Consider the following 22,539-nt stretch of genomic DNA (forward strand, 5'->3'; position numbering starts at 1 on the left):
TCAATCTTTCTTCATTTCTGCATCATATTGTCTGTCACTTGACATTGGGTCCCACGTCGGCACAGACACATGACAACTACGTCTCCTAAACATTATTAAAAATCCCAAAAAACTCGAAGCAAATTAAACCATTTTCCATGGCCAGCAATCATCCACGTGTCCAATTACTACTCGTCATCAGGTAGATTTCTCCTTTCTTAATTCTTAGCCAAGAGAACAAAATCCAAAAATCAAAAACCAAACATCTCAAAAACTAGTCTTTGCATTCCTCCACGTTTACTCCGGAGACCAAAACTCAAAGAAAGAAAGAAAGAGGCTTTATTTAGTAATGCCCATGGGAATTGAATTACATAGCGTGAAGGTTATTTCCGGCGGGTGGAGCGTGGCGGCGAAGCCATGCGACACTTGCAAAGCGGCGGCGGCGGCTGTTTTCTGCAGAGTTGACTCTGCTTTCCTATGCCTGAACTGCGATTTAAGAATCCACAATTGCATGAACAAACACGCGCGTGTCTGGATGTGCGAGGTCTGCGAGCAGGCCCCTGCGGCTGTCACGTGTAAGGCTGATGCGGCTGCCTTGTGTGTCACGTGCGACAATGATATCCACTCTGCCAACCCTTTAGCCCGGCGCCATGAACGCCTCCCTATTGAGCCGTTCTTCGACTCGGCTGACTCGATTGTCAAGTCGTCGGCTTTTAACTTCCTGGTTCCGAGTGATCAAAATGGCGGCTCAGAGTTTACTGGCGCCAGTGAACACGACGGCGTGGACTCTGCTTCCTGGCTGATTCCGAATTCGAAACCTGGAATTGAAAACGCGGGTGAAATGAAATCCGGGGATATGTTTTTCATCGATCCGTTTATTGATTTGAATGATTTTGATTATCCGAATTCATTTCAGAATCATCATAGCGCTGGCATGGACAGTGTTGTGCCTGTTCAAACAACTAAACCGGAACCAATTCCAGCTCAAGCTGCAGCTCCAATTCCTTTGATCAACAATGAAAATTGCTTCGATATCGATTTCTGTAGATCCAAGCTCTCTTCATTCAACTACCAAAGCCAAAGTGTAATTATCAAACTCAAAGCCACAATTTTCCTTTTTTTTTTTTGTTTTCCGTCTTTAATCCGCTGCTGCTGCTGCTATGAAATAAAATTAAATAAAAGCACAACAGTTACAAACATACTCTAATTTTATTCAATTATATGGTTTCAGGTTTCATCGTCATCTCTTGATGTTGGAGTAGTTCCAGATGGGAACTCGATGTCCGATATTTCGTACACATTTGGCCGAAATATGAGCACTGGGTCCGGCGCCGATCCAAGCGTCACCGTATCGGCTCCTGGTGCTAACCAGGCAAGTCAACTTTGTGGGATCGACCGAGAAGCTAGAGTTTTGCGTTACAGGGAGAAGAGAAAGAACCGTAAATTTGAGAAAACTATTCGTTATCATTCACGTAAAGCTTACGCCGAAACTAGACCAAGAATCAAGGGCCGGTTCGCGAAAAGAGCCGAGGCTGACTCCGAAGTTGACCGGCTTTACAAATCTGCAGCTTCAGCCGCTGGTGCCTACTTGGCCGATTCTCAATACGGCGTCGTTCCCTCGTTTTGAGGAGTAAGAAGCGGAAATTCAGTGTCATGATTCTGTCCTTCTGGGCGTATTTGCTAAATAATGAAACTAGAATAATCGTACGGTTGGTGTTTAAAAGTTTTTAACATGTGTAAAATAGGGTAACCGGTGGAGTTTAAGCCGTTTGATTGGCAGAATTATGATTCTGATTCCTGATGATGATGATGATAAGTCATTAAGATTAACATCACCGAGATTTGTCAGCCCGTGTACTTTTTCTGTAAGGGCCTTCTGTAACTCTTACATCTGTTCAGTAAAAATTTTCTCTTTTAATTTTGACTCTCTACTTTATTTTAGTTCTTTCAGACAGGAATCTAATTCTGAATCCCTATTGGCCGGTCTGTTTTTTAATAATATCTTTAATGCTAAATACCCTTTTGGTGTAATCAAAGGGCGCTGAATTTAGGTGGTTTTTTTTTAATGTTTTATTTGAAAGTAATAAAATAAGTTTAAAATTCCATTATTAGAAAGGGAGGATGGATATAGTATAAAATTTTGATGGACCTTAGAAGAAAAGATTTTCCAGGAGTTCTGGAACTTTCTCTGACAAGACATGGGCTGTTCACGTTAATGACAGATTGGCTTTCCAGGAATGCTATGTATCATCCGCTGAACTTTGATCGCTACAATCATTTTTGCTTTCTGAGTATCTAAAAGAGGAAATTAATTTTTTTTTCTTTTTAAATTGGTCCCCTGGATCTTGCGATCATAAAGCTAATCCATTTGATATTGTTTGTTTATATTTTTGGAAATAAAGAAAATTATTTAAAGAAAATAACTATGAGGAATTGAATTAAGTATTGTTGAGATCTAAGAATTGACTTGATGACACTTTTAAGAATATTAAATAAAATGTAGATGTTTGTGTTGAATTTTATAGATCTTGTGACACATTACATATATGCTCATGTATGGTTAAAATTTAATTATTTATACGTTATTATTCAATAACTACAGTTAAAAGACTGTATTTTACTATTTTTAATTCCAAAAATAATTAAAATAAATCCATTTCGTTTGATAAAGTAATGCCCAAAAAAAAAAAAAAAAAAAAAGCTGACTTGCTTAAAGTGCTTTGAAACTGATAATCAAGATAATCTTTAACTGAAACTTATTGCTTTCATGTTGGTAGGACACCCTACACATACATACTGGGTCAGTTTAGATTTCTCAGCACTACAACTAAATCTACGAGGACCAGCATCGACGTTACACTAAAGTTGATTTTGACGATTGAGAATTTGAAAAAAATTTTTGTCATTTTATTATTTTCCTATATATACAAATTTTGGTATTTTTTATACCTTTAGGGGAAAAAATGGGAGAAGAAAAAACAACACTGAATGTATCATTATTTTTGTTAGAGACAAACATAAGACATTTAATTATCTAATTTAAAGGACTATTGTATTAGGTGAAGAGACATATCTTACTTATATGCACAGTTGAGTTATTAAAGTATTTTGACAGTTAAAGTTTGATTTTAATATCACTTGTTAAAAGTTGTAAGAATATATTCTATTAGATGAAGCAACATTTCTAATTACAAGTCTAAAGGATTCTCTCTGACTAATTAATATCTATCGCAACCTAATAGTAATTGAATTAGTGGAGTGTGGAAGGAGGGAGGGAGGGAGGGAGAACTAAATCTAATAATGCTATTGTTGATGTCAAGTACCTTGAGAGCTGTACTTGCAAGTCAAAGCTCAAAATTAACCTTTCGGGATTCTTTTTTCCATAACTCTTGTGATATAGCCTCTGTTATTAACAAAAAGTTAAAAAGTGTTGGGTTGCTTGAATGTGTATCAAATAACATATAAATTTTGCTAGATAGAAATTTGATTAATTTTGGTTTTTATTATTGGTTGGCAAATGATTTTCTCTTCAACTGAAAATTTTGTACTTTTCTAAATAGATGTAGCAGAACTTCCATGAATAAAAAACATTTTATAAACTAGTGCCAAACGAAGAAAAAAATCATCTTACTATGTACACACACAAGCATATAATCAATTTATTAATAATTAATTGATAGAGCATTTTGTCACTGTATCCTATATTAGCAGAAATTTTAGTATTAAAAAAATTCATATCGAAGTAACCATTAAACAAGATGATGTCGAGTTTCTTAAGATTACCATATAAAATTTTCTGAAGATGAGAAATTCACTTTAATAAATATTTTTTTCGTGTTAACGATTATATTACAAATTTCACAATTACAAAAACTTGCTTCCGGGCATCTTGAGGCAGTTAGATCTTCGCTTTCAGAAACATTTCCTTACCATATTATTTGTGCCCTTTCGAGTGCCCCCGTTACGACGATGCATAAGAGATTTCTTTTTTATCTTTTTTTTTTCCTTTCGATTCATGTAATAATTAGAAATTGCAATATCTACAACTAGTGGCTGCAGTTTTCGTTGGGATCATTTTCCAAGCTCTTGAAAGCAGCCCATACCGATCCAAAACGATCGAAGCAGTTGATGCCTTAGGAAAGCGATGTGGCTGGGTTCTAAGTTTGGAGAAATTCTACAGTAAGTTTGGTCTACACCGTTTTCCAGAATTAAAAATAATTGGTGCGATATTGGTTTAGGGTTGAGGTTCAATTTCCTAAATGTTTTGCCATATTTGATATAAAGTTTTAATTGCGGGGACAGTAATATGCATGGAATGTCAATCTTTGCATATCAAGAGTCTGCTAGCTGTTTCCTTAGCCACAATCCACAAGCATAAGTATGTCTAATGTTTGATTGAAGTTCTTTTATGTTTGATCATCTCATTTAGGTTTTAATTAATTTTTTTGATCCGATGAGTTTGGTAGAATTCATTTAGTTTAAGTTCGAAGATGATGAATAATGATGGGTAAGTTGATGAAGCAGGAGTACATAACTGCATTCGAAGGATAAAGACAATAAGTATTTTGTTATAAATTTGTGATGAAACGTTTTTGTCAATAGTTGTTGAAATTTATCCATGCCAAAAAAAAAAAGTCAAATGTGGTAGTATGACTACATGAATTTAAATAAGCCAAAAAAAAAAAATTCGGTGTAAATTTTGGAGTGATGTAAGAAATTTGGATTCAAATTTGAATAAGGTTTGGGGAGAATTTAATATACGTTTATGATATAAAAAGAAGGGAAAAACACTAATAGATAAATAGACCTCAAATTTTTAGGAAAAGGGATACAAAAATTCCTAAAGTTTAAAAAATGACACTTAAACCCTAATTCATTAATAGATCCAGTTTGATTAAATAATTAAAAGATTATTTTAGTACATTCCCTCACAAATCTAGTGAATTTACCTGAAAGTCCTTATCTAAAAATTACAAACTTAAGACACTAAATCGATTAAACTTAAAACCCTATCAAAAAAATCACAAACCATTAACTCCCTAACTCGCCACACATAGACCTTACCGTGGTTTGTGCCGCCACTCGTACCCAGCCGTTGTTCGTGCTGTTGCTTGTGTCCAGTCACTGCTTGCGCCCAGCCAATCATGACGCTGCTCTTGCCATGAAGCTGCTGTTCGTGGCTTAAAGCCACTGCTGATTAACTTGTTTGATTTCAGAGAAGGCAAACAAATCTGATTAACTTGCATTTTTACAATGCAGAAGAAAATTTCTGCGCAGAAAAGGGGATCATCATATATGGGATTGCCTTTGACACATATCTAGTTTTTCCTAGTCCTTAGTCTTTATTTAGTTGCTTATCATGTATGTTTTTCTTGTTTCTCTCCTGCCAATAATCATTAAAGAAAACAATGAATTTGCTTTTTGTTGTGTGATCATATGTTTTGAATCAAGAAGCTACCTCTAATTGTGAGGAGAAAGTTGAATGTTTCCAAGCAACACAGAAGATTTGTATTGGTGTTTTTGGCTAATGAATATGAATATGAATTTGAGGTAATGAATATCAATAAACAAAACATTTATTGATAACCTACATAATAAAACTTGTGACTGTGGTGTCTATTAAATTGGATTTTTATAGAATTTGCTTGTTTCTCTCCTGCCAATAATCATTAAAGAAAACAATGAATTTGCTTTTTGTTGTGTGATCATATGTTTTGGATTAGGAAGCTACCTCCAACCGTGAGGAGAAAGTTGAACATTTCCAGGCAACACAGAAGATTTGTATGGGTGCTTTTGGCTAATGAATTTGAATTTGAGGTAATGGATGAGAACAACAAAACATTTATCGTTAACCTACATAATAAAACTTGTGACTGTGGCGTCTATCAAATTGGATTTTTACTGCAAACTTTCAACCCTTATCAATAAGGGTATATGCGTAATTCTATTAACAATTTATGGGCAAAATGGATAAGTCAATATACTCACTAGTATGTTTGAGGGAGATAATGATAATTATTAGTTGAAAATAATTTTTCTGTTCAAATTAAAAAAATCGGTTAATAATTTAGGCTTTAAGTGTCTTTTTCAAAATATTAGGAGACCTTTTTATTCATTTCTCTAAACGTTGGGGGATGTATCCATTTTTTCCCTAAAAAGAAACAAATAAAATTTAAATTTAATCGTGTATATGCATAAATCATTTAGTGAAAAATTTCTCCTCATATGGTACTTATTATTATTAGTATTATTATTGAAAGATATTTTTATTAATCAGAAACAAAATTAGAAGTACAGAGCAATTCAACTAAAAAATCTTTTGGTTAAACAAGAAGTTCAAAACTGTAAATGCCAATAAAAGAAGAAGAAGAAGAAGAAGAAAAGTCTCATACAGCTTAAATGTTCTAATTATTTTTCAAATTAAGTAGAGAATTAAACTACATGTGATTTATATATACATATCTGGTCGATCGCATGGAGTTCAATACATTCATTTCCAATTCTTCCCTTGAATAGACATTGCAAGCAAGATCATTGATCTTCTCTGAACTATAATAATAATAGATCTTGTAGCTACCACTAAAATTAATCAAATAAAGAAGACCTAAAAAAGGGGGAAAAAAAAAAGAAAATCTTTTGAGATGGTTTCATTGGTGAGTGAAGAACAAGTCGTGGAGATGGAGATGGAAGAGAAAGGGACGTGAGAAACACAGGTGTCGGGGCTTGGAATGCATGTGACGTAAATTATTGTGAAAAGTGTGGGACCCATCACGAAAGGGACATTGAGTGGGGCCATGTACCTCATCCCCTTCACGTGCGTCACCGCCCCACGCCCCCATCGCCCCGTGGGCTCACTGCGACACGGACCCTTAGCTAGCTCTCTGACATTGACGTGGTCCTCCTTTTCTTCTTATTTCCCCACTTGCTCTCCTAAACACCATCTGTTTTACCTTTTCATCCACCGGCAAGAGTCAACGGGTCGACCCGATAATAAACAGTTACATGTCTTTTTACAAGATTATTTTCCCTTTCGGGAAACGGGAATTGGGTTTATTATTAACTTAAACTAGACTTTTTAAGTGATTTCTTGACTCGTGAACTTTATTGTTTGTGACTGTGAGGTTAGCTATGGAGGTATCATTAAATCCACAATATTTTCCGATAATAAACAGTTGAATGTCCTTTTACAAGATTATTTTCCCTTTCGAAATTGGGTTTATGAACTTTAGTTTAAACATTTTAAAGCGATTTATTGGTTCGTGAACACTATTGTTTGTGATTGTGAGTTTAGCCATGGAGGTTACGCTAAGTCTACATGATTTTAGATGAATAACCTTTATTTATTTATTTATTTATTTTGACATGTGTCTTTATTTAAATATATAATCATTTTTAATCATTTGTGTATCGATCTTGTTGAATATTACCCTAATATATTATCTTTAGATCGATTTTGTTCGACTTTTCGGGCTTGTCCTTAGAGCAATTCCCGTTCTTGGCGTTGGGCATTCATCTATATTCTATCCGAGGGCTTTTAAGGCATCAGGCCCATTTTAAAAAGTTTGGCCCTTCAAGTGGTTCGCACTCTGTAAAATGCCTTTATGCATCTCATTTCGTGGGATTTTTTTTATTGTTTTACTTAATATTTGGAAGTATATTCCGTAGTAAAAAAAATAATACTTTCTCATAGCTAGAAACCGTTCATTCGGTTTGTATACTGGACTTATTGATGTATTTGAGACACATTGGTGATAATAAGAATTGCAAAAGAAGAAAAATTTATTCTCAAATACATCTATATTTGATTTGAAAATTTTACAAAGTAAGCCCACATACAGTAGATCAAAATAGTACAATATTTCCATTTTGCATATCTTTAGATCTATAAAAGAGCAATGTTATTCTTCTCAACATGAGATACAAAGAAGAACAATGTCACTCATTGTAAGATTAATTAGAGAAAATGAATATAAAACCCTTTAGCTACATATAGAAGGAAACCAAACTCTACCCGGTTGTTGATCTACTAACATTCAGTTAACTATATCCATTTCATGTCACCAGAAACCTGAATAATCTACAAAAACTCCTCCAAATCGATATCTGTTGGCACTTCATATCCGAAAAACATTGAGCAATCATCAAGCTCATCAGATGTAAACTCGGGCATCCTCCAGCTTTTTGCAAATTCAGAGTCATGGCCACTTGTTAGAAGCTCTAACACCTTGTGAAAATAGACCAATAAAAGGTTCAATAAAGATTGAAACTTGTTCTCTGCAGCAAATGGGTTGAAACTTATGGAAACTGATTAAAGCATATATGTACCTCACTCATTGATGGACGCCATGCTGAGGTTTGTCTCACACAATAGTCAGCTGTTAGCACTAGTCTATGCATTTGATCCGTGTCATATTCGCCTTCCAGGCTTGGATCAACTAGCTCTGTGAGATTACCAGATTCCATCAGGGGCTTTGCCTGTATGTATATGAAACTCTTTTGAGCACCAGAGTGGTTATAAATGACTTTAAGATATTAGGAAAGGATCCTACATCAGTATATAAAGTAGGAAATGTAACGTTGTCGAGAGTTTCACATACCCATAAGACAAGATTTTGCCTTGATGAATCAACAGGTTTCCGACCAGTTATGATCTCCAAAAGAAGAACCCCGAATGCAAAAACGTCCGTTTTCTCATCAATGATTCCATGCATAAAGTATTCCGGTGCTAAGTACCCGAATGTGCCCTCAATCGGGATCGCAGCGTGGTGGGTGCATTTATTTGGCAGCCATTTTGCCAGTCCAAAATCAGTAATCTAAACAGAGAAGAAACTCTAGCTATTATATTCGGAATCTTCTTTGAGCAACACTTTTACTGCAACATTGATACAATTAAGTTGTTTGATTATTTACCTGTGGCTCAAAATCAGGGCCCAGAAGAACATTGGAGGCTTTTATGTCTCGGTGTATTATTCTCCGCTTGCAACCTTTGTGAAGATAATGCAGTCCCCTTGCTACTCCTAGCACTATCTTGTATCGAATAGGCCACTCGAGTGATTTGCTTCTTTCATCTGACAATTCTTTCAAAATTAGAAATAAAAAAACCGCAATATCTTGTGAATTATGCCAACTTTGAGAACAGACTCGTTGTTTCTTACCATGCAATGCGGCATCCAAATTGCCATTTTGTGAGAAGTTGAATATCAGATAGAGTCCATTTTCAATGCAGCAACCCACCAATGTTGCCGTATTAGGATGGCACACATGTCCAATTATGCCCAATTCCATGAGAAATTCTTTCTCTTTCTTTGCATCTTTGTTGTCTTTGGCCAATCTCTTCACTGCAATTTTTCTTCCATCCGAAAGATTGCCCTTATACACTTCTGAGTATCCTCCTTGACCCACCATATTTTCTGAACATCCAAGCAACTAATTTAAAATTAAATTTTACCAATAATGCATAACATTTTGTCATAGGAAATTTTGTTTACTTATTACCTGAGTGGAAGTTGTTTGTGGCACTTGAGATTTCCTCATAGCTGAAACAAGTTAACAGAGGCTGATGCTTTTCTTTATTAGATAAACTGCCATTTCTTTTTCTTAATGGTGAGCTGAGGATTGAAGTAAAAAATTTTCCGGGTGACATTCGCATCCTTGTGTTGGATAGGCCTTTGGTCTTGGGAGCTTGAGGAGGAGACTGTGAGATGCTCGAGTCCTCGACGCTAAATGTATCATCTTCTGTGGTGTTAGATTCTCCTTCAAGTTCATCTAGAACAGTTCTTGGTGAAGGGTTTTCACTCTTTGTTTCCCCGAAAATGTGCTTTTCAACAGGGGAGGCTACTCTGCCACTATCATTACTCTTGTTCAACCACCTTGAACTCAATTGACAAGTTTCTGCTGTGTAAATCACATATTTTAGAGCCTTTAAAATTTAAATTGATATAAATATTCCATCAATGTAGTTATGGAAATTAATAAGCAAGACCTTCGGATTTTGCAGAATTGAAACTTGAACTTTTTTGTGGTTCCCTATATTTCCCAAGCGATACTATTGTACAGCCTCCTGGGGCATGCTGAAAGCAGTACCTTGTAACATCTCGCGACATTCTTATAAAACGAATTTGGAGGGACAATAAAAAAAGAAAAAGAAAAAAGAAAGAGATTGAATTATGATAGGCCATACCAAAGAATAATTGAAATTTCTGTCAGAGAAATTGGTTTCTTACTTATTGGAATGATTTCTTGAACCGCGAAGAACAAGATAATCAGCTGAAATGGATTTTGCTTCTTCGATGAGACCTCTTCCAATACTGGTGCTAAACCCCACTTTAGCTTCTAAATTTACCTGAGAATTTTATTTGAATGAGTATTTTTAACTTCGATGTTGTATTTTCAGAATATTGAGGCAAAAAAAATTAATACCTGCTTAGACTGGCTGGTTCCGGCGAATTCTCCCAGCACTGATATGACATGAGCTTTTGCTCGTCGAATCTGTGATTGCCTTTTCGCCATTGATCCACGCTTCTTTGATTCTTCTCCAACTGCTTGATTTTATCAGACATTCACAAACATTATCAACAATGTTGAAAATATTCAATTTGTCTCCATTTCACTCAATGCCATTTGTTTCAAACGATTATAAGCAATACTAACCAAGAACGTGTATGGCCACAATTCTGTCATTTGGTTGAGCAAGGACTTTGATTGCCCACGAGAGAAGTTCCTTGCTATCATTTGGGTCTAATGAGATTCCTATAAGTATTTTTGAAGGAGCTGAATGAACCATTGTATCAAAAAATTGGCCAACAATTGTCAATCAAGAAAATTTGAATCTGGTTATTGACCATGAGAGCAATGAAACTCCACTTAAGATTATAAGTAGAGGGGCTAGTATACAAGCATGATTGAGGTTAGTAGGAAGAGTGAACCAACATTCACTTTTATTGTATCATTCTTGTTTAAGAAGCATTAAAATCACTTTTAGAGACTTGGGAAGAAGTGAAAAAGTGATCAATCTTTTGTTTTGTGTCTATCTCTTTTACCTTTGGAAAATTTTTGGACCAAGATTAATGCTATGGTTGTGGATGCTTTGGGGTATAAGCAAAGGTGCATGCTGTTTGTGGCTAGGTGTATTTGATTTTGTCTTGCTAGCGAAGCCAAAATTCATAACTCCTTTTTTTTAATAAAAAAAAAAAAAGCGCTTCTTCGATGGATTTGGTAGGAAAGTTTTTATTTGCCACCCAAAGAAGTCTCTCCCCTTTATCATGAATGAAACTTTCAGATGACACTAGCCGTTTAACATGTTTCATCATGGATAAGAGAGAGAGAGAGAGAGAGAGAGAGAGAGATTGATTCATATAATTAATGTTTTCGTTTGGCCATATTCATTATTCTAACAATTATGGAACGTAGCTAAAGCTTTGTCTTAGGCTACACATTACAAGCGTGTCATCTAAGAAATGTCCTGTACATTACAAGACAATCGTGAACAGCAACAACAAATCTATGATTACATGTAATGGTCGGGGACCTTATATATTATAATTTTGCAAAATTTATTGAATTACACATAATTTTGCCAAATTCGGTATCTTTAATTTCAATTTTTGTTTATCGAATTATCTAAAATAAATAGAGGAAATGAACTTCGGGACCCCTAAATTTTGTCCTAATGTAAATGCAAATCCCAATATTTTAACTAACAACCATTATTTCAATTTAGGCTTGGCTCTACTGTTAACGTCAAGCATGCATCTTATCCGATTACTCCTTTGTAAAATCGATCTCACCTTTACAATTACATAATAGAATTTAACGATATGTTTCATATTCTCAAATAAACAAAAATATGAATAATAAGATGTTTATTACTTGTTTCAAAAAATGTTAGGATATACGTATACATTAGATCAAACTTTAGGGATGCCGACATCCTTCAATTTTTATTTTTTATTTTTTTCCATTTAGAAGAAATTTAATGTTAGACAAGAATATGTATTATAGATCTAAAACGAGATTTGCGCTGTGAAAAAAAATAGTTGAAGCATACCGAAATCTTTTTTTTTTTTTCTCCTTTTTGGATATGTGGGTGGGTATAACCTCATCTGTATAAACAATCGAGCGAGTAATTAATTAATCATTAAAAGAATCGCAAAATTACGAGCTGTGAGTAGAGCTCACCAATATCATTATATTATAATAAAAGACACAAGAATCTGAAAATCATATTCCAACACCATTGGCTTTAATATGGGGAAAAAAATGCTTATGTTATGTAACACAGTTGCTTACACGTAATCAATCATTACAAAATTATAAACAAGAGAAAAGAAATTTCATTGGCTTCGACATAGTACAATTATCAGATCAGTTATAAAAAAGAAAATATCATTTTCATATGATATACAATTATTGTTCCCTGTTCTGTCGTATACACCAAATTATTTATGATGTTCCGAAAGTGGAACACAGTTGGAGACATGGGGCTTCAAGTTTGAAGTTCAAACTAAACCAATATCAATTCATAAGTTCGATTCAAACTTTTTCTTCTTCAACCCGTATCTGCGAAATTCATTTACAAACTTCATTGGCTACACTTTCCCCGTCTTTTTCTGACCCATATGTGGCTTAATAGGATCAATGTTTTCTTTTGATAGGAGTTTTTTTTTTAATTATTATTATATGAAGTTTAAAATCGTACCTACACCATATATATGATATAAAATTTTTAAATTTCATATTATGGGAGAATTATAGTTCTAAATGTACACTTCTTTTATGTTCAATGGATAAGTAAGTAAATAAAAATGATCAACGAGTTATATTTTTTATTAGGCTGAGATTATTTACCCTCTAAAAATTAATCTAAACACTTATTTTAATAAATTATTTGTTACAAGATACATGTCGTATGAATTACTAATAAGGTCTCTCTCTTATAAACTAATATTATATAATTACTCTAAATATTTATACAGGATACTCACCATGGAATATATAATTCTCTCGCCATAAACCCTTAAAAATATTATTTTCTATTTAGTTAAACAAGAAGCAAACCAATACTTTTAACATATTTTGAATATATTTTTATTTTTTATTTAAAAATGTATTTTTTATAGTCTTATCCTTTTTCTTCTTCTTTTTCTTCCTCTACTACTTCTTCTTCTGCTCCTTTTTTTTTTGGGGTGGGGGCAAATGGCCAATTTTTTTTTTCAATTTTTAGGTTAAAAAATCAGGGTATAAAAATCAATATTGAACATATTCTTTAATAGACAAAAACTAATAACTAAAACTTATGTTAAAGAATTTGTTTAGAACATAAATTGATTCCATTGTTGTATACACTAAATTGTTATTAATTCATTTTGGATGTGCTAAATAATTTGATGTGTTTTGAGTAAATTAATTTAACTAGCTTAAATAAGGTCTTTTTTGACATTTTCAATAGTGTATAAAGTAAAACTTATTTTTTTAAATTTAGCGCACATGTATAAAGTAATAAAGTGTGCAGAGTAATTTTCAGAGTGTAAATAACCCCATCCTTTTTATTATAATTTTATTTTTTTCCTTAATAATATATGGTTTTGGTTTAAATGGCATCATATTAATTAAAAAAATAATAATTGAAAAAAGCTTGTTTGTGACGCCTTTAGTCCAATCTTGTGTAAGGATTCATGGGGTGACTGACCCACAAAAAGCCCCGCAAACTTGAACCGATAAGCATGCTACGTTGAGCATCACGGTTGTGAGCCTTGACATCGCCCCATCGGATGCAATTAATGTGGGCTGATCGAAAGACGGGGAAAGAATCGAGGCAGCCGGTTGAAAAAAATAACCACCTTAACGCTCGACTTTGCAGTTTGGTATTTATGGTAGGTCATTATTATTAATAAGACCAGATGTCCACATATAAACATATACATATATATATATATATATATATATATATATATATATATATATATAAGGATAGGAATGACACAACATTTTTAATTTATCATTCGTTGTCTAAGAGTAGGAGTGTAACGCTACTCATCTAAAAAATTATTTTTATCACACCATCTGGATATTATGTGAATGTCACATCACTTACAGAGTAAAATATTTGGAATATAGTGCTACTCCTATATCCTATGTTTATTTAATAAAATTTTCTTGTATGTATTACAATTATTTTTAAAGCTCTCAATTATGATGATGTTGAATACTCATAAATGGGGTTTATATTTAAGAAAATAATTAAGTACTTTGTATGACTATATTTGATTAATAATGTGATATTTATTTTCATTAAATATTTTCTTTATTATATACGCCCATATCAAAAAAAAAAAAATTGATATCTTACCCTCATTTTAATTATTTTGAAAATTCATTGTCTATTTAATGAATGCCGCATTTTTTTAATAATTATCATGCATCCACTCTAAATTGAACGTACTATATCCTTTTTGGGATTAAATATTTGACCTCTTATTTTTCAATACAAGAAGCCAACTAATTGGTTTATTTTCTAATGAATACCACATTACTTTATATTTATTTCATAAACTTTTGTTATGTATAATATAAGGTATGCAAGTGGATGTCAAATAACACTTAAGGATTAAATGGTAAGTTAGTATTTACTTGTTTGGATGAGTCATTTTAGACAAAATCGCTATAATCAAATCCATCTGATTTTAAGAGGCTACTCAAAAAGGTTCAGAACTAAGCTATTTAGAAAAAAAAGGATATGATTGGTGTGACAAATATATATCAGACAAATTCTTTCAAAATTTGACAAAAATAATCTACTGAGCAGTGCAAGGTGTGAGCTAAAGGAAAAAAAAAAACAAAGAGTTTGAGAGAAGTGTGAAACAGATCTGAGAAAATTATTCATACAAGACATCGTGTTGGTTTCAGATTCTATCATAGGTATATCATACTCATTATTATTTTTATGTGATTTTGAATATTTTGGTTGTGAGATAAGGAGCTTGTTCCTCAGTTCTCTCAGTTTTTTTTTTTTTTTGGGTCGATGTAATAATTTATTGTTACTAGATAAGTTAAATTAGTTTTGAGATCTTGTTTAATTTTGCTTAAGATTTCTTAGATTTAAAATCCATATTTCTGGAATTCGTTTTTGATTATATAATACCATTTTTACGAAAGGGAGATAAATTATTGATAATTTTATTGTAATTGTAATTGTATTTTTAATTTAGCTTATGATCGAGGTTTGAATATCTTCAAGTATGATTATTAAGTAGATTATGTTCTACATATTTGACTACAAAAATAATCATCGCTTACAAAATATTGAATAGAAAAATACTTGATAATTTGGAAATTGGAAAGATTAGGTAAACTATGAAGTCAATTTGGATCTAGATATTAATAATCAAGCAGTTAAATGACGTGCTTTAGTATGGTGTATAGAGTGTTTGGATTCAACCAAAATTATTTCACACATAAATTATTGCTCTCTCATTTAGAAAGGTTTGCTATTTTATTAATTGAGTTTGAACAATCTCTTTTCTCGATTGTTAAACTTACACATTATCCAATAATAGTCTAGTTCCTGAGTAAATTAGTCACATGAACAAAAGGGGAAAAATAGTCATATTACTCTTCACACCTAGAGTTCAATGAAATTTCTTGTTATCGTATCGAAGTACCCTTAAAAGTAATTACTTACAATGACAAATAAATAGATAAAATGGAATTTTCTTTTACATGTACACATGATATACATATATCATATATGTGCATGAAAATCAGAAATTTGATTTAAATTCTAAGAGTAATTTTAGGGACTCTGTGATCCAGAAGAAACTATTGACATACGTTATTTGAAGTATCCTTATTATTAGGGTAGAAATGTCATCCACACGAATATAGTCTTGTTCACTAGAAATTTGCTGCTCAAAGCTCAAAAACGGTAGTGTAAAATTTCCTTTGATGGTTAGGTAGCTAGAAAGCCAATGAAGTCAATTATTAAAGCTAGCTTTTAATTCAACATTCAAATGCACAACTCATCAATCTCAAAGCTATGTTCTTACTTCATTGTGTAGCTTCACAATCATCTTGCAGGGTTAATTAGCTACTGAAAGAGTTGATCATAATGGGGAGCAGACCAATTGATATAGCTCGACAATATTGCAGAGTCATTGATCCCAACAGGCCTAGCCGCGTGAGTTGCAACTTTTGTGGACATGAAATGCAGGGGATTACCCGTTTCAAGGAGCACCTTGTTGGCAAGAGAGGGGATGTGTTGCCGTGTAAACGCTGCCCTGATGATGTATGCAAAAAAATGGTTAAAGCACTCGTTCAGCTTTCTCTCAAGAGAGAAGAGAAGGAAAGGACATCAAGAGAGGCATTGCAAAGCAGAATGAGAAATAATGCTCCTCCACCACCACCACATTCAAGTAATAGGAAAAGGCCACCAGCTGCGGCTGCAGCTGATTTAGAAGCAGAAGAGAGAGCTTTAATGGAGAAGGTTATCAAGGAGAGTCTTCAAACTTTTGAAATGGAAAAGAAAAAAGTTGCCAAGTATGATGATGATGAAATAGAGGCTGCTATTCGTGAGAGCATGAGGTCTTACAAAGAGGAGCAGTGGAGGCGTGGAGAGGGTTGCAGTAAGTATGCAAGGGCAGGACCGCCATCATCTTTTGGTGATTATGAATCCATTGATGTCGATTCTGATTATGATAGTGATGATGATTTTAGTTTTTAGTTCATTTGTTGTGTGTGTATGTGTGTGTGTTTTGCTTTTGGTTGTGATGTGATAAATTGGATCTTAATTATGTATGTGTTGAACTTATCTGACAGCTCTTCTATATCATATGTTTTTTGTACTATGGTTTAATTACTTAATTATATCATTATGGTTGAATTAAATAAGGATTCTATGATTTGTTATTGAAAATGATATGGTAGTCGTTCTTGATTTTGTTTCACGATGTGTTGTGAGCAAGATACAGACCATTTGGTTAAAAATCCTTTATATATGGGTATTATAAAGACGACCAATTCAGTGAATCCTCATTGTTTTGCAGCTGTTTTGGATTTGTTTGGATGTTGAGAAAGTACTGGGGAAAATATAAGTCGAAGCAAGATGAGCAAGTGCTTTGAAACTTTATTATTCTTTTTCATTTGCCGGCTTGAGTTGAGCAGCCTCTATTTTATAGGACTGGATTGAAAGCCCAATAAGTTGTTTTTTAGGATAAAAGCCCATGAAGTGGTTTATATTAAAGGAATCAACACATTGATTATTCATATTTATTGTCGAGTAATTGTATTTTTAATTTAGCTTATGATCGAGGTTTGAATGTCCTCAACTAATAGTAACCCTATCAAGCTACCGTTCGCTTTCTCACACGTGATTTTAGTTTCTACCATTTTATGTGTTCAATTTAATTCTTTTGATTGTAATTTGAACACATTTGCTTGCTCTTTGATATTATTTGCTTTTCTGGTTTTGTACAACTTGTTTTTTATAAATTATTGTGGCGTAATTTAATTGGTTGGATTAAATTTATCTTAACCTGTATGATTTACTTTTAGTATTATATATTTTCATCAAACTAATAAACTTAATTACTGTATGGTCTCCGCTTAATAAAAGTTTATTCGAAAGATTATTTGAGCTTAAGTTAAATTTCATTAAAATTATAGAAGTCCATATGTATAATGCGGACCTATTTATATATAAACTTGGTTTTGATGTCACATAAAAACCTAAGAGTTTAATATTCAAAAATTAACTTAAGAGTTGAGAGTTATCCGCTTACCCTTATCTCAAGCTTATGACATTAAATTAAGACCTAATCTCAATTGATGTGAGATATTCCCAACGAATGAGCACTTCTTAATTTTCATTTATAAGAAAAAAGAGAGAGAGAGAGAAATAAAAGAAAACAAGGTCGTTAATTTAGATGAGGTTTTGGCCTTTCCACCCTACAAACTACTTCGTAAGCACAGATACTTATGCACCTATTGGTTATTGAATTTCCTAATAAAGAATTACACATGGCCATCTGACAAAGAAATCAACATCAATAACGAATAAAATTTCTTGTTTCTTCTTCGGACTATAATTGTAATCTGTTAGCATTAACCAATCAGATTAATTAAATGTGATAACTTAAAAGTCATTTAATAAGACAAACAAATTAAATTAATTATGGTATCGGAAACATAATATGAATAAAGAACAAATATTTATACCCAAAATACAAAATTATTTGAAATCATTTTCCTCCTTCTCCTGTAAGAAAGAATTGCGATGCAATCAACAAATGAAGATTGCGTCCAAGCTTATTTTTAAACATGATTAATGCATCTTTTGATCTCCAAACTGATTATACGGAGCTCGCATTTTTTGCACCTTCGTGTGACCAAAAACGCCCAATTCTTGATTGCCAGGATCACGATCATCATCATCAGTTGTTTGATCGAACGCCAATAATTCTTCCTTATATGCGAGACTTTCAATTCTTGTTTGCATCACTTTTCCTCTAGGATCATACCCTGTAAGTGTATTCACAACTTCCTTCATATTAGGCCTTTTCTCAGGCTCACTCTGCACACACAGCACAGCAACATTTATAGCTTGTTTCAATTGATTTTCATCAAAGTCCCCTCGGAGCTTTGGATCAACAAGCTCCTTAAACTTCCCTTTCACAATGAGCGGCTCCGCCCACTCGGTGATCGTCCTTTTCACTCCTCCGGGGAGCTTTTCAATGGGCTTTCTGCCGGTGAGAATCTCCAGTAGCAAAATTCCAAAGCTATAAACATCACAACTTTCGGATACCTTTCCCCACATTGCATATTCAGGTGCAAGGTACCCCAATGTCCCCTTGACTCGAGTTGTCATGTGGCTAACGCCTTCCGGGATCAGCTTTGCGAATCCGAAATCGGCAACCAATGGCTCAAAATCTGAATCCAAGAGCACATTGCTTGCTTTTATGTCCCTATGAATGATGTGGGGTGTCACCTCGTGGTGCAAGTACCTAATTATTAATAACAATAAATTAATGCTGTTAATTAATATCTTTGAATTAACGTCATGCAGTTTATTTCAAAACTTTATGGGAAAGGAGACTTAATAATTAATCTCACAGTATGCCTTCAGCAGAGCCGATCGCAATCTTCATTCTTCTTTTCCAATCTAATTGAACCTCACCAGCATATTGACCATGGAGATGAGATAGCAAGCTGAGATTAGGCATGTAATCATACACTATTAGCCTTTGATCTGTCCCAGCGCAATAGCCCCTCAGTCCAAGCAAATTCTTGTGCCTAACCCTTCCTAGAACTTCTACTTCCACTGCAAATTCCATCTCAGCTTTTGAATTCATAGCTTTCAACTTCTTCACAGCTATCTGCATTAATAATAGAAACCCAAGAAATCAGGTGTGTGTGTATATATATATAAGCTCTACAACCAAATGAAGAATATATCCTCCTCTAAACATCTGTCCTAAGAGTACACGTTACCTGAAGACCGTCACTGGTCCTTCCCCAATAAACACTTCCAAATCCACCTTCTCCGAGCTTGTTATCGTCGCTGAAGCCATTAGTTGCTGTATGCAACTCCTTGTATGTGAAAATTCTCCATGTTGCATTATTAGGTGTAGTAATTGTGGTTAGTCTGCGGCAAAATACACAAAACTTAAGTTAAATAAAAATAAGATTATCAATATACTCTAATACATTTAGAGCAGGATTAACTTTTTTTTTTAATTAATAAAAATTTTGCCCACCCTTCTTCAACTTTCTCTGAGCCACAGCAACTGAAAGCTGATCCCATAGTTTTGTAAAATTCTATAGAGTTTCCAGGATGGAGGGGTTTCCTCTTTTAAACTTGAGTAATGGTGTTCTTGTCATTTCACCTGTCGTCCAAGCCGCCCTTGGCCGGCCGGCTTCAGTTGAATTAAAAGGAATCTTGAATGGAACATGTTGAACAAATCAAATTAATTAAACTGGAGTACTTTGATCGATGGCAGTTTAATAAATTGATTAATATGATTTAAGTTAATTATGTTAATAACAGTTTTAATCCGGAACTCCAAAATGAAAGCGTAATTTGAGACCATCTTAGCATCTCAGAGTATCATGTGGGATGGTCCGTCATCTAAGTAAGATATTTACACAATTAATCTTGCATAGTTGATGACATTGTCCTGTTGGACCAATTACAATTTTTTAGCACTTCAATTTTAGGAGCTTAAATAATATTAAGGGTTAGACACTTAAATTTGAAAGATTTTGGATTAATCATAAATACCGGCCAGTTACATGATAATTTATGAACAAAGCATTTGCTCAAAGAAAGGATAATAAATTTTGAACCACATGCAACGCCTAGTCCTAGATATATAGTATAATAGCTATTGGGCTATTTCATAAAATTTTCCCATTTGGCATTAATTTACTGGTTGGTCAACACCATTAATTAAATTCATTCATTTACTTTTCCATTTTATAAGGAATTAGAAGATAATATAAACTCTAGGAAAAAAAACTTCGCTATCTACTGTTTTTTCTAGTGTTCAACTTTTGAATTGCTTTTATTTGTTTTATTTCAGTTGTTGGAAGCGAGAAGGGGCTAACAAGCAATTAATATATACAAAGTTGAATTTTGGTTTTGGGGGTTAAATGAAATCATAGCAGACTTAAGGAGGAAATAAACCGATAAGCTAAACGTAAATTTCAGCTAGAAATTTGCAAAATTTCAGGAAGACCCTAAACCTTTTTGAAAATATATTTAACCTATTTTGCCACCTTCGGCCATACATTGTGTTGTGTATTCAGTGAATCAAATCAAAGGGGTTGAAACGACAGTGTTAGCTTGCGTTTTGTGATGCTCGATAACTTCAGTAAAACGACACATAAAGACTGCATTTCATGAAGTAAATGTTTTGCTTGCTACAGCGACATACAGTCTTGCTGTTTTGGAGTTAATGAAGCACGAGTAGAACACGTGCATACAAAAGGTTGTTAAAGAGCCATTATTGCACATGGCCCTCACGGGCGTTTCTGGGAATGCCTCTGAGGTGGTTTATAAGCTGTGATACTCAGTTGGAAAACAGAGAGTTTTTGTTGAGAGACTGAGAGCATTGTAACGAGAGAAAGAAAGCTTGAGACCAGGAGTTTTCTTGTTATTATTGAGTGCTTGTTAATCTCTGTAATCAAGTCTTGAAGACATATCAATGAAGCTGTTAAGTTTGTTCCCCCGTGGATGTAAGTCAGTGCAAATTGACTGAACCGCGTTATATAGTTGTGTTCTGTGATTTCTTGGTTTCAATTCGTTTCTTTGTTTGTTTCTAAACACAATCCTAGTCTTAGCTAATAGGTCATTAATTCATTAAGCTTTCTGGTTGTCTTTGTGAGGCATCTTGATTGATTCTAATCCAAGATCCTTGGGGAAGTGTTCTGTAAAGCTTCTGTCATCAGCTTATCAGAATCTTCACATTAGTTCCACCCCTAATTATTCATATTATTTTCCAAATTATTTAGTTTACTATTATTTTTTCATATGATTGCCTACTTGACAGAGTTTAAAAAATATTTAGGTAACTTATCATTGTTCATATATGTTTCATGCAGATATGCTATTAAGATATATGATTTAATAGAGTCAATGTTTAATTTATTATAAAGTCATATGATTAATAACGTGTTCGCACTGACTTTATTAAATTATATGGTCCAATAATGTGTCTGTATGAAAAGAAAAATAAGGGAATCGGCGTGAGAAAAGAGATCCTAAATTTTGTTAAAGTTCAAGAAAGATACTAAGTTATATGGTTTAAAAAATAACTAGTTTATTATTATATATTCATATCATTATACTATTAAATCATATGGTTTAATAAATTTTTTTAAGCTTTTAAAGAAATCTAGGATTCTGGACTACTTCAATACCCTATATAAATATATATATAGAGAGAGAGACATTCCAAATGTTTGAATTACGGGCGATGATGATGCAAGATAGGCCACCTTTGTTCCCAATTTAATAACAGAAAAGTACTCTTCTTCGGTTGATTCCACACTGCATGAAGACATGCATTCTACACAATATAATCTCCAAAAATTGTATTTGGCCAATTAAAGAAAGCCAAGGCCGTTGCAATCTCGTATGCAAAACTGGAAAAGAAACAATGAAAATTAAAATCCGACATTAAATACTAACTTTCAATTTGTCCAATCAATAACGTATTTTTTTCTCATGTCATTTTCATCGGTCATTGCAAGCGGATTTTGCAATGTTTTGCCAACGTTTTCCACTTGGAGCACATGCTTTGCAAGATTAATTGTTGATGAATCCATCAACATTTTCTCAACTTGATTTTCCATTTCGGTGCCGCTAAGCATTTATTCTCCTTTTCACTACGACCATTTTCGAAGATACAGCTTTTTATTGCATATACGATAGTGAGTGTGTTGAGAAATACAATGGGTATATTTGTTACATTTTAAAGTAAGCTGCATGGCAAATTTCATCCAAGCCCAACATTCTCAATTAATTGCCTTCTCTCATCTTCACTTTCGGATGGGGCTACACCTACA

General features: G+C 33.5%; 4 protein-coding genes across 4 annotated transcripts; 2 read left to right on the plus strand and 2 right to left on the minus strand.

Moving 5' to 3' along the window:
* Positions 1-220: 220 nt before the first annotated feature.
* Positions 221-1,897, plus strand: LOC102620807 (zinc finger protein CONSTANS-LIKE 5). The gene is made up of 2 exons (XM_006474075.4): positions 221-1,063; positions 1,211-1,897. The coding sequence occupies exons 1-2, from the start codon at positions 329-331 to the stop codon at positions 1,604-1,606; spliced, it is 1,131 nt and encodes a 376-aa protein (XP_006474138.1). The 5' UTR covers positions 221-328; the 3' UTR covers positions 1,607-1,897.
* A 5,922-nt stretch (positions 1,898-7,819) lies between these two features.
* On the minus strand, positions 7,820-10,987 carry LOC102620346 (probable receptor-like serine/threonine-protein kinase At5g57670). The gene is made up of 10 exons (XM_006474074.4): positions 10,630-10,987; positions 10,399-10,517; positions 10,203-10,321; positions 9,962-10,083; positions 9,475-9,870; positions 9,135-9,389; positions 8,890-9,047; positions 8,577-8,792; positions 8,305-8,454; positions 7,820-8,203 (listed from the first exon to the last, which is right to left on the minus strand). Exons 1-10 carry the CDS (start codon positions 10,760-10,762, stop codon positions 8,057-8,059), a joined length of 1,815 nt encoding a protein of 604 aa, XP_006474137.1. The 5' UTR covers positions 10,763-10,987; the 3' UTR covers positions 7,820-8,056.
* Positions 10,988-14,664: 3,677 nt separating this feature from the next.
* LOC112497947 (uncharacterized) lies at positions 14,665-16,847 on the plus strand. Its single transcript, XM_025097791.2, has 2 exons — positions 14,665-14,895; positions 16,035-16,847. The coding sequence occupies exon 2, from the start codon at positions 16,085-16,087 to the stop codon at positions 16,694-16,696; it is 612 nt and encodes a 203-aa protein (XP_024953559.1). The 5' UTR covers positions 14,665-14,895; positions 16,035-16,084; the 3' UTR covers positions 16,697-16,847.
* Positions 16,848-18,158: 1,311 nt separating this feature from the next.
* On the minus strand, positions 18,159-19,774 carry LOC102629566 (PTI1-like tyrosine-protein kinase At3g15890). The gene is made up of 4 exons (XM_006474560.3): positions 19,728-19,774; positions 19,462-19,615; positions 19,084-19,346; positions 18,159-18,974 (listed from the first exon to the last, which is right to left on the minus strand). Exons 1-4 carry the CDS (start codon positions 19,772-19,774, stop codon positions 18,296-18,298), a joined length of 1,143 nt encoding a protein of 380 aa, XP_006474623.1. The 3' UTR covers positions 18,159-18,295.
* Positions 19,775-22,539: the final 2,765 nt, after the last annotated feature.

This window comes from Citrus sinensis, chromosome 9 (genome assembly GCF_022201045.2).
Source record: "Citrus sinensis cultivar Valencia sweet orange chromosome 9, DVS_A1.0, whole genome shotgun sequence".
Lineage (NCBI taxonomy): Eukaryota > Viridiplantae > Streptophyta > Magnoliopsida > Sapindales > Rutaceae > Citrus > Citrus sinensis.